The following is a 15,418-nucleotide window of genomic DNA, read 5'->3' on the forward strand; positions in this document are numbered from 1 at the left end:
TCCTACCTCTCTCCAGAGTAAAGAGAGAGAATGAATTGCAGATTCACTGCTATTTCCTTCCCAAGCTTCCCAGCTATGTCTTTGATCTGGTACTTTCTAGGCTCTTTCCTCCTCCTTGATAATGGAGAGTTGTTTTGTTCCAGGGTCTTAAAAGAACGCCATTATTTTCTAAAACTTTTCTAATAATCGCTTACAAGATTTCCAAATCGTAGTAGGTGTCACAAGTATCATGCAAGAATGCTTCACATTCAACCAAACAGATAACCATGTTTCAAAATATGTTCTGTGAATAATCAAACATCATCATTCATGCTTTGGAAATAGCTTCTCCTTTTTGTCAAAGGAGGCTAAACACAGAAGAACTCAGGCAGTCAGCCAGTAGAATCATCACCAAAAGGAAAATGTTATCTTAACATTTAATTAAACCTTGTGAGAAACTGGGACTAAACTACTGAGTTTTCTATGCCAGTTTGTTTTTCTTCTACACTATAATTTTATTTCCAGTTTGTATTATTGTTTCTTCTTATGAGTTCAGTGTGTTTTAAATAAGCCTTACAATTTTCCTGTGAAATAACGGAAAGGTCTTATATCACAGAGTGGAAAACAAGACTATAGAATTTTCAAGAAATTTGCTAAGGCACAGATAAGTCAACATGAAATTCAGTGTGTAAAATTACACAAAATCTTCTGACTTTGGGGCTGGCTCCGTGGCCGAGTGGTTAAGTTCGCTCGCTCCGCTGCAGCAGCCCAGGGTTCAGATCCTGGGCGCGGACATGGCACCACTCGTCAGGCCACATTGAGGCGGCGTCCCACATCCCACAACTAGAAGGACATGCAGCTAAGATATACAACTGTGTACAGGGATGGTTTGGGGAGATAAAGCAGAAAACAAAAACAAGATTGGCAACAGTTGTTAGCCCAGGTGCCAATCTTTAAAAAGAATTAAAAGAAAAAAAATCTTCTGACTTCTAGTGTAGTCTGTGTGTGGTAGACTTTTATGCTATTATAAAAATTTGTTATCAATTAAAAATTATTTAAGCCAGTGACTAAACATTCCAAAATTATAATGAAAGAATTTTGCAGAATCTTGGAGTTCTTCAAGACATTAGAGAATGTCGGGCCCAGTGTGGCAAGGGATTTCTTTTCATTGACACATAAAATTCTTTCCCACCACTTCCCCCACCACTCACTGGCACCAGCCATTGTGATCTCTTTGCTCTTCTTCAAATACAAGCACACTGCTCCTTTGAGCCTTTGTTTTTGCTGATGATCTCTGCCTGGGATGCTCGTCTCTCAGGTGGCTATTTGGTTGGTGCCTCACTTCATTCAGATCACTGCTTAACGTCACTCTCAGAGAGGCCTGCCAGAAAATACTTTCCAAAATAGCATCCCTTACTTCATCTCTTTCTCTGGCTTTATTTAACTTCACAGTAGTTTTCACTGGCTGACACTCTCTCTCTCTCTCTCTCTATAAAATCTGTGTATGTATATAATTTAGCATATATGCAATTTATATATAATTTAATATATAATATATATTAATATATAATATATAGAATTTATTTAATTATGGTCTACCCTCTCCCATCAGAATGAGAACAAGATTGTATTTGTTTTGTTGTTATCCTTGTTTTGTTCACCATTGATTGCCCAGTTAAATAAGCAGCGCCTAGTTAAAACAGCAGGTGTTCAAGTAGTTGTTGAATGAATGAATGAGTGAGTGAAAACTTAAGAAGGATGACATTTTCCTTCTCTTAAAAATGGTATTCCAAAGTTAGCATCAAAGATACAGTCTAATTAATGCTTTTGAATACAGTTTGTGCCAATATGGAATCCAAATTAAAATTTTAATTTTAAAAGAGCCTTAAAAAGGAAAAAAAAGTCTTAAAATTAAAAGGAAAATAAACCATGATGAAATACCACTATGCACGTGGTAGAATGAATAAAATTAATTTGAAAAGCAGCAACTGACAACTCCAGATACTGACAAGGATGTGAAACAACTTGGATTCTCATGCCTTGCTGGCGGAATGGAAAATGATAAATCCACTGTAGAAGACAGTTTATCAGTTTCTTAGAAAGCTATCACACTACCTAGTAATCTTGCTCCTGGGTACTTACCCAAGCAAAACAAAAACTGTAGGCTTATGTTTATAGCAACTTCGTTCATATTTACCAAAATCTAGAAACAACCCAAATGTCCTTTAACTGGTAAATTGATTTTTAAAAGAATCTCTGTACATCCATACAATAGAATACCACCCAGTAATAAAAGAAGCCAGCTCCTAATACACACATCCGTATAGATGAATCTCAAACATATTCTGCTAAGTGAAAAAAAATGGTCACAAAAGGCTATATACTATATGATTGCACATACATGATATCCTAGAAAAGGCAAAATTTTAGCGATAGAAGTCAAGTCAATGGCTGCTTGGGGCTGAGATTTGAGAGGCATTTGACTACAAAGAGCGGAGGGAAATTTTGGGGGGTGATGGAGCTAAACAGTTGCTCTACACCTTGATTGAGATGGTGGTTACACATTTATGTATGTTTTTCAAAACTCATAGAACTTTACACAAAAAAGGGTGAATTTTATAGGAATGTGATATCTCTATGAAGAAAATGTTGCCTGCAGTAGAGATGTCATTATTATATTCCAGAGCACATAGGCGATAGCATCTGATGAGCAGCTGCCTTCACTCTTCCTTGCCTTCATTCTAATCAGCTCTTAGACATCTTTACCTCACTATGCAAATCTAATTGACCCACTCTCATTACAGTTGTTGTGTAAGAAAAATTGAATGGAGTTTCCTAGAAAGAGTCTAGAACAGTGGAGCCTGGAGATTTTTTCTCTGCATGATGTGCATGACTCTTCCCATGGGCTTCTCATACTCCATTTATTCTGTAGCTCCTCTTGCTTCTTCTTTCCTCGTCTCCAACACATATTCATGAAAATTTTGTCACATCTGAAAGGATGATTCCTTTGGACAGTGCTTCCAAACATTTTCCACATCATCACACACATTTTAAAAATAATATTTGTTTGGCATACTTGAGTGAGCATCCAGCCAGGATGGTTTCCTGAAATGGCCGTCCCAGGTTCTGTCCAGCCTGCAGATAGCTGAGAGCATCAATGTTTCAATATCCATCACATCTTAACCTCCTTGAGTCCACCTGTTTGAGGGGGAAGGATAAATTCTGAAAACGAATGACTTCCTTGTTCTGATGACTTTATTCAGTTAATTTTAAGCAGCATTCCATCATTAATCATGATGCATGCATTACACAAATGCAGTTTTTTGTGTGTGAAATTTCCCTCTCTTAAAAGCTTTGAGGCTACTTTACATCTTTATATTCAAATTATCATAAAATGAAATGTGAGGAAGTCTTGATAGTATAGGACTAGAAAATAGGGACCTTCCTCAAGATTAAAACTTTGTCATTTTTCATAAAATCCTTGAGGGAAATAAAAATCTTGCAGAAATATAAAATATCATTGTGTGCATTGATTTAACTTTTAAATTTTCTTTATATTGAATAAATCACATGATAAAAAATACTCAAAGTTTTCTTTCTGAAAAACAAACATTGAAAAGGAAAATAGCAAATTTATATTGCATCAAATATAAGAAGTTTTGGTGCCAAATAACAAACAGTTGCTCAGCACCAACTAAGTAACTACCAACTGGAAATAAGTGTGGGCAATAAGTTGAATAAGATACTTATATACTCATAACAATGATATCATCTAATGGGAAGGAAAATACATTCAAGCACTTTCCAAAATTCCAAGGTAAACATATTATTTTCATTGTAAAGATTTCACAGGAAGAGAAAAACATTTGCTATGAGGAGAGGGCTCGCTTTCAATTAGATCTTGATGGTTGGGGAAGAATGTTGATGAAGAAGTTCAAGGGGGAGGTGGAAATATGTGGGGAAAACCGTGTGCAACATAAAGACGATGAGGTGGAGCTCGTTGGTAAAGGAGTGGATTATACCAGAGGGTCTGCGCAGGGAAATAATTGGAGGCAAAGCCTGGAAAACACTTAAATTGGGCATAGTGCATGTCCTAAACATTGGAGCTTAATAAATATTCATGACATGATTAACAGGTGGGAACTAAATTAGGATCTGTCTCGAATGCTAGGCCACAGTTTGGCAATAAGCCCATAAAATTCTGGGTTCACCAACAGCAAATATTGCCCTTTTTGTTTCCCAGGGCCTAGCCTAGGTTCTGATAGGACTAGAAGGTAAAATATTAATGTTTATTGGGTCAATTAATCTATTGAGTTTAAGGTCTTGGGATAGAATTACATAATGTCAGTAATATATTTGTAATAATAATAACTACTATTTGTGAACACCTAAAATAATTGGATACTATGTACATTTATTATTTCTAGTATCTACTAAAATTCCCTCATTGTGAGTGGTACCACCGCCCTCATTTTGTAGATGGGAAAACTGAGTTTCACAGAGGTTAATTAACTTACCTTGGGCTGTTCAGTTAATTCATGGAAAAACTGGAATTTGAAACCAGGTTTGTCTTCAAAGCTTAGGCACTTATCCCTTGTCCTGATTTCAGTGAGCTCAGTGGATTTGGGAGCTAAGCAGTGACAGAAAGGGAGAGAAGAGAGAGATAATTACGTCATGGATTATTAGGAACCCTGTGGGTACTCAACCTCCCCTAACTGCCTTTCCCATGTATCATCCCCATCTCTTTATTCTCTATCACTGCACCATGCTGAATTTCTTCATACTACCTCCCGTAATTTGTAATTCAATGTTTTTTTTCAATGTTCCTTTATCTGTTTGGCTCCCATGCCAGGTTTTAAGTTGCATAAATATGGAGACCAGCTCTGCATTATTCACTATTGTATTCCCTGGAGACTAGTCCATAGTATGCACTCAAATGTTAAGTGAACTAAAGAAGAAATTAAACTTTGAAGAGCAGAATCTAAGACTAGAAATAGACAAAGAGTTGTCCCAGATGGCACACACATTTCAAGCCAGGGTAACTAGGAGAATTGTTCTGCCATTAACTATAAGTTGGGAAATCAGGTGTCAGGTTTCCTTTAGGGACTAGAATTGGGGAGGGAAGGGTTTTGGGTTTAGACACAGCGTCCAAAGTGACAGCAGGAGAGCCAAGAATAATAAATAACAGTTAGAAACATGAAAAGCCAAGCTTTAGAGAAAGATCAAAGCTGAAGCTGTAGATCAGTGAGGCATCCTTCCAGGTAGTGATTAATGCTCCGAGAGTCAGTGAGCCCTCCGGGAAAATGATTGAGGGGAATGGAAAGAGCAACACTGAGGCCAGATCCACAGAGGCATCTTTCAACACTCTGGTCCAGTGCACAGTTTCTGCCACTACTCCTGCAGGTAGGACCAACCACTCCATCCTCAGTGCTACCTGATCTGGATTGCTGTTGATCAAAGCAACTGCATTCTTTACCAGAGTCCTGGGAGTACTTACTCCCTTCTGTTAGAATTTAATTTCCAAAAGGGCAGCAGTCATTTTTGTTCATCTTAATAATCTCAGTGTCAAACCTCAAAAGGGCCCACGGACCTTTGTTGACCAAATATTGATCGAAGGAGGAGATCAGAGAAGCAGGAGGACAAAAATAAGAATGGTGCCTCACAAATAATAAATAAAGAGATATTGTCAAATATTGTGCAGAGATCAAGAAAATGTTAAGATGGAATACATATTGTCTAAATTTTACTGCATTCTCATAATAATAGCTGTCATGCATCCATCACCTACTCTATTAAGAGGTTAGCCCTTTGCAAACATTTTCTTATTTGAGCCTTGGAGCAACTTTCTGAGTGACTTTAATTGTCCTCCCGTAATAGATGCAAAAACTAAGTCCCATGAAAGTTAAATGATTTTCCCAAGTTCACTCAGTGGGTGATGAAGTTCCGCCCTGAAACCTCTGTGACTAATCAGGAGTTACTGTCTTCTCCAATCTAAATTACTTTTTCTTCAAATTTTAAGGCATTTCTTAGCAACATCTAGGGCCGTGTCCAGATTACTGAGTGTATTTCACCCTCCCTGTTCCATATTAAAACTAAATTCCTGCAACTTGGTTCTCTCTATAAAAAGGAGGGTAACTGTAAAGAGAGCAGAAGGAGCTTTCTTCATTGTTTAGGACGCTCATGAAATTTTAAGAGAAAATATGTCGTTATTATTTCAAACTTGTGAACGCACGGCACGTACATTATTAATTCTTCATCTGAAATAAATGAACTTGCAACTAAAAATAGTGATAAATAAAGGAGCCATTGAGAGGCTGGCGCAGGAGGATTATATTCATAAAGCTTCAAAATCCTTAAATTCTCAAGCACATATTTCTTCCAACAGTCCTCTTTTTCTAACGGTTTGTCAAACGGTTGAACCAAAAGCTGTGAACCAAATTGCTTAACATATAATGCTAAGTGGTTTAGCGAAGCCTGCATTTTTATTCTCTTTGCTTATCTGGCTCTTAATGTATTTGGGAAGGGAGAGGCAGAAGTGAAAGGAGTGGGGGGAGAATTACCTGAGGTTCGCTGTGGAAGGAGCCTTCAGATCACGTGATTGAATTGTTTACAAAGGGCAAACTGAGGCTGGGAGCTAGGGGGTGACTGGAGCTCACAGACAGTGAGGTCAGGACTAGACTCCAACCTCCCAACCACCTAGACCAGGGCCCTAAGGGAGAGATGGCTAAATGCATAAACCAGAATTCGGTAGAACCTGAGAATGAAAAATTGTGTAATGTTACCAACTTGCAATGGAGCACTGCCTAATGGGAACTTTGGGCTCAGAGAGTCTGGCCCATATCCTGGTTCTCCACTAACAAGACAAGTTATTGACCCCTCTAAGACTGGGCAAAGAGAATAATAATTTTTATGATAGCTAACATTTATCGAATGCTTTCCATGTGCCAAGTACTGTTTTAAGCACATTACATGTATTAGCCCTTAAATTCTACCTTATACGTCTAGAGGTTTAGTTCAGATAATACATATTAGGGCCTTAGCCCAGAGAGTTCTCAATAAATGTAGCATTATTTGGTCAATAATTAAAGAATATAAGTATTAAATAATTAGTAACCACTAAATATTAATGAAATGTGTGGAAAAATTTATTTTATTTTAATTATTGCTATAATCAGATGAACTGTTTTTTTAATTATAATGAATAAAATTCAAATTTTAAAGTCACATAGTGAATGAATCCCCTCACCAAACAAAACTCTGTTCAAAACGTTTCTCCTTAAACCCTGAAAGATTTGGGTTTCATTTTAAATTCCACTTCCTTACTCTGCCATTTCCATTTCCTTTAAAGCTGAGAAAACTCTCAGTATCCCAGGGATATGGAATGGAGTGCATATGGCATAGTTTTTCGAGCATTTTCCAGTGAGTAAGCAGGTCCATAAGGCTGTTGACTTTTTCCCCATTCCTAGGATATGACAGGGCAAGGTCTTTGTGTATTGTTAGTTATTATTTATTTAAAAATAGGTGCAAAAAATACTCTTAAAGTAGAAGACTTAAGAGATTCATCTTTCTGTGCTCATTTCCCCACGTTAGAGAAGGCAAATGCAGGAGAAATCCGACAGGTGGCCAGCAGTTCCCTCGATCAACCTCAGTGTGAGACAGATGAGACAGCCTCTTTCACAGCTTTGGGAATCTCAAAGTGTGAAGGGTCAGACTGATGCCTTTTGGCGCCTCCGTCTCTGCCTCTTTGTGTTTCACCAGGAAAATATGTCAACCCAGCCTATCACTTGTCTGAAAGACCCAAGCTAATTGTGTCTGAACTCTGTCCCTTTCCTAAGGCTGACCTAGGACAAGAAAAAATCATATGCTCTGATAAGTGACAACTGCTTTCTTCTGTTGACATATTTTGTTGCAACCGTGATACTATGTGCCTTGACTATATTAGAATACAGAAAAGGTCCAGGGCCTAATTATTGAGGAGGGACCTTTGAAATGGCTAAGAAGTGATTCCAATCAGAGGATTCATTAAACTTCTTTGGAAAGTATTATTAACTGGTCTGTTCATTGATGCCTCCATTTTAAATCTCTGTTGTTTTTATGATACAGAGTGAATGAAGGATCTGTTTATCGATGGGTGTTCCAAATTCTAAGGATCACGAAGGGCAAGGAGCAGAAGCATAATGTCAACAGTTGGGTTTAATGTTGACTCAGATGTAAAAGCATGTTTTCCTTTGAGAAATTAAAATCCTGATAATACTTGCCAAGTGGATTAATTCAATTATTATAGTTTACATGACAAAAACTTTCTTCTCCTTAAAGAAAAATGTCACCTCAGAATTTCACTAATGAAAAACTAACTTTAATTTGGAAGTCCATAAGAAAATGTAGTTATCGTTACAAAAATTAAATGTGCATAACATTTCAGAAGCTCACCCTGAGTCAGACCCATTTGTACGGGTTATGGAAGGCAGTATTGTTAAATGATTTCAGTCCCAGGCCTTGTATTTTCAAAACCAAATCCAACGACAGTCTCTGAACAGCTTGGGGCAGAAACTCAAATCTCTCTGAGCCTCAAGGTCTTCATCTTCAAAATGACAATTTCTGTGACGATCGCTATCTTTAAAACAATTCCTACCTTATAGCATTGCAGTAAGGATTAAATTAAAAAGTAAATATATGAAAATGTTAGCACATTTCCCAGCACATTCTAAGCATGCAAAAAATAGTAGCTGTAACTATTAATACTGCTACCCACAGAACTAACATTACACCTTAGATCAGGATACTTGCTAAGAAAATTTGTCTTCACACATCTGAAATGCTTTCAATCCACTAATTTCAGGCAAAGGCTTCCAATTTCTATTTCCTTTGTAGTTCATTTCAAATAGTAACAACGATAAACCAAGTATTGAAAGGATACCTATTATCTGCATGACTAAGCGTTTGACACATATCAGATCGCTGAATACCCCAATGATCCCAACAGGTGAGTATTATTATCTCCATTCACAGGTGTAGAAACTGACACTCAGAATTGAAGTCAGCTTCCCAAGGTCTGCCTGCTACTAATGAGCAAGTTAGGATTTCAGTACTGTTAGACCACTAATGCCCACGCTCTTAAACTCTTTCCTATGCGGGAAGTAAAAGAGAATAGCAGTGGGAGAGGAAAGAATGGTGAAAATTTGTCATCTCTAGGTAATAATAAACATTGAGTGGGAAAAGATTTAAGAGTAATATGACTCAGCTAAAACGAAAATGTTATAGAAAAATGTGTCAATTTTATTTGGTTAACTCAATATTCAGAGAACAAAACTAATGTAGTTTTATCTTTATAGAGTAAAAGAAGACAATTTTTCATTAGGCAAGTGAAATGTAATTGAAGCGTTCTATTCTTGTGGGATTATCCAAACTGATTAAATCTGTTGTATTGCTTGAGTGAAGGCAGTAGTCAAATATCAGCAGACGTGTACCCTGATAAAGTAGAGGGTCCCAGGAGAGCATTGGCAATCTTATACAAAGTGAGAAAAATCTTATACAGCATTTAGGTAATGTTGAGACACATTAGAAGTTGAATTATTTGGTTATCTATGAGATTGCATCTTCAAAATGTTTTTGACTCAGAAATATGATTTTTAAAAAATTTTTTAAAACTTCTTTAATCTTTCTTTTTGCTTTTAAACGCAAGCCCAGAAACAAGGCATTTGTGTAAATCATATTTGGTTTTAATTCAGGTATTGAAATTCGTTTTGTTTTACCAGATTGTTTCTACATAGAAAAATGGTTGTTGTAATGCATTTTATTTTTAAGCTTGACATAGAATCTTAGATGTCCTAGAAGAATTACACCCTATTTCACAGATACATTTTCAAAGCCAAAGAACTGAAGAATCATAATTTCGGTAGAAATATTACATCAAAAGGAAAAACACTACATTTTTTTAAAATCGAAAATAGTCATAGCATGTGAAAGAACATTAACACTAAAATGAAGTTTGAACCCATTGCCAATTCCACCATATCCCCCCAAAAATCGTTTGACTGCAAATTCTGCAACAGTGGCACATACGTTGAAGCTTGCAGATATTGGATTTGATGAGAGAAGAAACATCAGTATTAACATCAATGTATTCCTCTAAAGCCAATTCCTGGTTGAATATTTTACACATTCTAGAAGTACTATTATCCTGCAACTTTTTCTCATATCCAGATCTCTAGGGAAAAGAAAACACCTACAGTTTCTTCAGAAAGGAGGTGCTTGTTTAAATAGAAAACCTTGCCGAACAGCACTGAGAAGTTTTTCTCGGTTCCCTCAGGTTCTTCGCAGCAATAGCCTGCTGGAGTCTACAGACTACTGGCTGCGGAATCAGAGGACGCCCTGCCAGATTGGTTTTGTGGAAGACAAGTCTGAAAACTGCGCATCTGTAAGTAAACACAGCTCTCAGGCTGTTGTCTGATAAAGCAGGGAATTGGGCGCACATATGCATGCTAGGGAGAGAAGTTTTATAATTCATTAAATACAAGGTTGGGAAAGTGTTCTTTTGAAAATACGTAATTGATTTATACAGACTGTTACAAAATAAGTGCAGAGCTCGTGTTTCCACTCCAATTTTGCTCCTTTCAACAGGTAAATTAATTGATCCTTTCTCTGAAAAGGAAAAATGATGTGTATATTTTCAAAACTGACTGAGAAAAAGATTCAGAAATAGAGTTGTATGCTGAGAAATAAAAGACCATTCAAGAGCTCTCCTGGGTTCTTTTCAATATATTTTATAATTCCTGCTAGTTGATATTTTCCAACATGAAAATTGTGTAAAAGTTTTTTACCATTCTTAGAAGTTGTAGTCATTATTTGAAAAGCTTTTCAACCTAAGAAATATACAGGCATGCGTTTTAATACACTGGAGCTAAGCTTTACATACAAAACCTTCCTTTATAAGGGAAGAGATGTTCCTATAGATAAATATAATCCCTATGGTTTGGAATGTGAGTATATATTGTCAGTGTGAAATATGCTTCTTCCTATATGTTGTACAAAGCTATATGTTTATTTTAATTGAAAACACCTAGCTCTTATGAGGTCATGATTACAGATTGGGAGAGAGTATTTCTAAAGAGAAGAGAAATACAGTTCCCATGACTAAATTGAGGGTATCAGCTCTGAGCTATTCCTGGACTTAAGTTGCATGCCAGCATTTCTGTTAAAAGAAAAAAAAAGAAAGCTGAAAATGGGATGGAATAGCTTTTTATATATAACGAGCAGAACCAGAACTGGCAGACAGAGGCTGTAGAACACTCCACACTGCAGAGGCTCAGCACAAGGGATGCAGTCCATTCAACAGACGGAATTCAATCTCCTTCTTTAGGCAAGTGATGCTGATGCTGCTACCTTTAGGAGTTTTGATCCCTTGTCCAGAAAACCAGTTGCTACCTAAAAAAAAATCTTTGGGAAAAACAAAAAGAATTAGGTGGCAAGTAATTTAATGATTATACTTTCTTTGCAAATTCAATTCTGAGATGAGCTGGAAAATTCAGGAATTTGCTGACCCAGATCTCTAACTACACAGGTATAAATTGTAAAAGGGAGAGAAATGGAAAGTACCAGCTCTCAGCCGCTACACTTTGGTCAAAGTTGTTATCAGAGTAGCTCCTGCCTTAATAAGTCCTCCCACTTGGAGAAGACAAAAAAGTTGGGACATTAAAAACTGTGTAGCGAAGGGCAAAGAGATCTTCTCTAAGCTGCACATTTTTGAAGTCTGTATTGCAGATCTACAGCTAGAAATGCTAAATTTATAACCAAATTTAAGATTACCATTGGATGTTCCTAAGTCTAAGAAAACTCTCTTCCCATCCCCCAACAATCTCAATAGACTCGAATTTGGACTTAAAACTATATGGCGTCCTTTCTGAATTCTTTGTCTCTTTATAGTGTCAGATGACGTCAGTGACTTTGAGCTGATTCATCCTGCCTGTATGGTTCTTTCTATTCTTTCCAAATGGGGAAAAATCTAAACACAAATAAGAGGCATATTGGAGGGTTTGTTTTCTTACAATAGTTTATAATAATTGAAACTGGCAAATGTTAAAAATTGTCCATGACTCTAAAGCTAAAAGAAATTTCAGGATGCCCATGAAAAACTAGCCCTAATCTCTCACAAGGATCCTCTAGTCACTTTTTCTTAATTTCCAAATTCTCTCTCTTTTTCTAGCTTGGCACAGATTTCTAGGGATGGGAAGAGAAGGTCCAGAGCTGGACAATGCTGAGGAAAAATTGTTACCTAGGGGAGAAATAGAGGCGAACTATAGAGGTGGCTGACCAGGACACGGAGCTCTTGATCCAAAGAGCCACACAGAAGGAGTACCCAAAATGGTCAGGGAAAAAGTGCTTAATTCCTTTTCAAAGCAAACCCTCCACATCAGCCCAAAACGAAAGTATAATTTAAAGGGGAAAAAAGACTATATTTTAAAATAATAATTTCATTAAAGTTTTATTTTTAAAAATGAATTTAACAAAATCATCCCAATCTAACTCTATTTACAAATAATCACAACAGAATCTGAGGCACCTGTAGCAATGTTGTTCCATCATTTATTGCTTCGTACTCTGTTCATAATTCTGGGGGATCCTCTCTATGTTAATCGTTGCTTCTTTCACTCATTTCTTCCCAACCAAAATTAGTAGCCAACTTTTTCATATCCCATTTTGATTGCCTTGGTATTCCTTATACTGTACACCAAGTATCTAGATTTGCAGTTTCTTAGAACTAATTACCTCACAGTACCAATGCTTTCTGAATTCACGATGTCCACTTAAAAATTTTAAGGAGGAGCCCACCCCATGGCATAGTGGTTACGTTCCGCATGCTCCACTTCGGCGGCCTGGATTCCCAGGTTTGGATCCTCAGTGCGGACCTACATTACTCGTCAATTGTGTTGTGGCAGTGACCGACCCACATACAAAATAGAGGAAGATTGGCACAGATGTTAGTTCATGCCAAATTTTCCTCAAGCAAAAAGAGGAAGATTGGCAACAGATGTTAGCTTAGGGCAAATCTTCCTCAAAAAAAAAAAAAATTATAGAGAGACAGTCTCAGGCTTGGAAAACATTCAGGGTGTTGTGTGCATGGTTCAGTGTAGCTGTTTGTTCTCAAGCATCAAACAAGTAATTTTAGTCATTATTTCAATAGGGAGCTACATTCATTTCACAGTTAAAATGAGGAGTCTTAGTGAAGAGCGGTTTGAAGTAGTCAGAAATATGATAGGCACGCCAAACAGGGATCGCTAGCCAGGAAGTCTGGCTCAGAAGCCCCTGAAAGTTACCCTTAAAAGTTTTTCCAAAGGTATCAAATACAAAAATTGTGCTTATGTTTTTCTAGAGTTCTCCTATCAAACTATATAATTTATTCTCTTTTTGATTTGCCTTTCTGGAAAAAAAATCGTATACTAGCCTTCAGAGTGGTTTTTTTTGACCTGATTATTTTAAAGAAAGGAAATGTGGAGGAGGATAATGGAATTGGAAGCCAGTCTCCCAACCCAATGACTGAGACAATATCTTAATAGAGATCCTTAACACAAGTGGTAGGAATTGGACTTTCCAGTACTTTTGACTTTTTTTCAGTTAAAAGCTAATTTAGTCACTTTTTAATCTATTACTCTTTGCTATTTATTGGAATTTAATTTTTGATTTTTCAGGAACCATCTTTCAGTTTAATGCTCCATTAAAATTACCTTGACAATTCACATTATTTCTATTGATAGTTACTGTCAGACTCTTTCCCTTCTGATCATTTTAAGACTCCAGGCTATCACCCTGCAAATAGACTATAAACTCTAGAATGCAGTTTGACGAATCATGGTATTTGGAAATGTGTTATATTTGCCTTAAATTTGTAAATAAATAAATCAAGTTCTCAAGCAGCCTTGAACATCCGCACACAATATTGCAAAACTAAAGAGATATTTGACAGCTATTCAGTGGGTCCCTGATGCAAATGCAGCTCAGTGGCAACAATGAGAAAATGATATGTCATTTGACTGATTTTTATTTTATATGATTTCTCCAAATATGTCTATACCAGTCTATTCTGAAACTTAAAAAAAAAAAAGTTAAGGAAGAGACAGATGCCCCATTTGATAAGTTGGTCTATGGAAGAATCTAGACTCACATGATCAAGAAAACGTAATTACAGGACTGTGAAGGGACATTTTACATTACTAGTCCAGGTATTTACTAAGTTCTCAAGCAAATTTTAATGTTTTTCTTCTAAGAAAATCAAGTTTGGAACTTATTTTTGTAACTCTAATTTTACGCTTACAGAAAAATTGCAAGAAGAGTGAAAAAGAATTCACAGACTCCCCAAATGCTAACATTTTGTTACATTTGCTGTATCCTCCTTCCCTCTGTGTGTGTATATGCATCTGTGTGTAAATACACATATATGATTTTTTTCCTAAAACTTTTGAGAATGAGTCAAAGATATGATGCTGCTTTATTCCTACATCCTTCAATGTGGAACGTAAATATTTAAAACTAGGATTGAACCCAGACCTGCAGAAACCTTGTTCGGGCTACCAGTTCAGTACCCACTGCACAGTGATATTCTTTAAATATTTATTCAACGATTTTCAAGGAGAAGCTAAATGGTGCCCGCATAAAAGGTAAAAATCAAATGCTGATGGCAGAAGTCAACCAGACTGAGCAAGACAAAAGCCCTATGTTTAAGTGGACCCACTCAGCTTAGGAGGCGGTTGAAGTAACCATCAGGGGTTACATGAGCACGTAGTCTCCTCGGGAGGAGGGGGCGAGAGGGAGCCTCAGCCCCACCCCTGATAGCTTATTTCTGCCAGCATCATGCAGTATTGTGCGCTGCCTTGCTTTATCTGTTTTATCCAGGTCTGGGTTAAGAAGCTGGCTTCCAAAGCTGTTCCCTTCTGGACCAATCTAAGGTGAGGGACGGGGATATTAAAGCCTTGCAAATATATCAAGATAGAAGAAATAGAACTTATCCAAACTTCTCTCTTGAAAAACAATACTGCATGATGTTGGCAGAAATAAGCTATCAGGGGTGGGGCTACATATAAAAATTGAGATTGCTGACTATTTTTACTGGCTCAAGGAATTACAATGTATATCTAAGCATTAGGTAAGTGGATTGAGACTTCCAATAATTCACAATATCAAAAGAAATTAAGAGGGAAATATAAGAGGGAAATATATGACTATTTAAGCTTGATGCAACTGCAGAAACCAATTTTAAAATATTGGCACTTCAGTAACCAACAGGAACAAAATGAAAAGCCAAGTAACAACTGTATTTAAAAATAAACAGAGGGGCCGACCCCGTGGCATAGTGGTTAAGTCAGGCGCACTCTGCTTCAGCAGCCTGGGTTCGCAGATTCAGATCCCCAGTGCAGACCTACACTACTCGTCAAGCCATGCTGTGGTG

General features: G+C 37.0%; 1 protein-coding gene across 8 annotated transcripts in view; it reads left to right on the forward strand.

The window, feature by feature from the left end:
- SPHKAP (SPHK1 interactor, AKAP domain containing) overlaps nt 1-15,418 on the forward strand; it is a 173,172-nt gene that overhangs the window by 65,094 nt on the left and 92,660 nt on the right. For all 8 annotated transcript variants that reach the window (XM_070489536.1, XM_070489537.1, XM_014835983.3 and 5 more), the window contains one exon: nt 10,289-10,396. In XM_070489536.1, the coding sequence (XP_070345637.1) occupies nt 10,289-10,396 (108 nt within the window). The remainder of the gene's footprint in view (nt 1-10,288; nt 10,397-15,418) is intronic.

This window comes from Equus asinus, chromosome 19, assembly GCF_041296235.1.
Source record: "Equus asinus isolate D_3611 breed Donkey chromosome 19, EquAss-T2T_v2, whole genome shotgun sequence".
Classification (NCBI taxonomy): domain Eukaryota; kingdom Metazoa; phylum Chordata; class Mammalia; order Perissodactyla; family Equidae; genus Equus; species Equus asinus.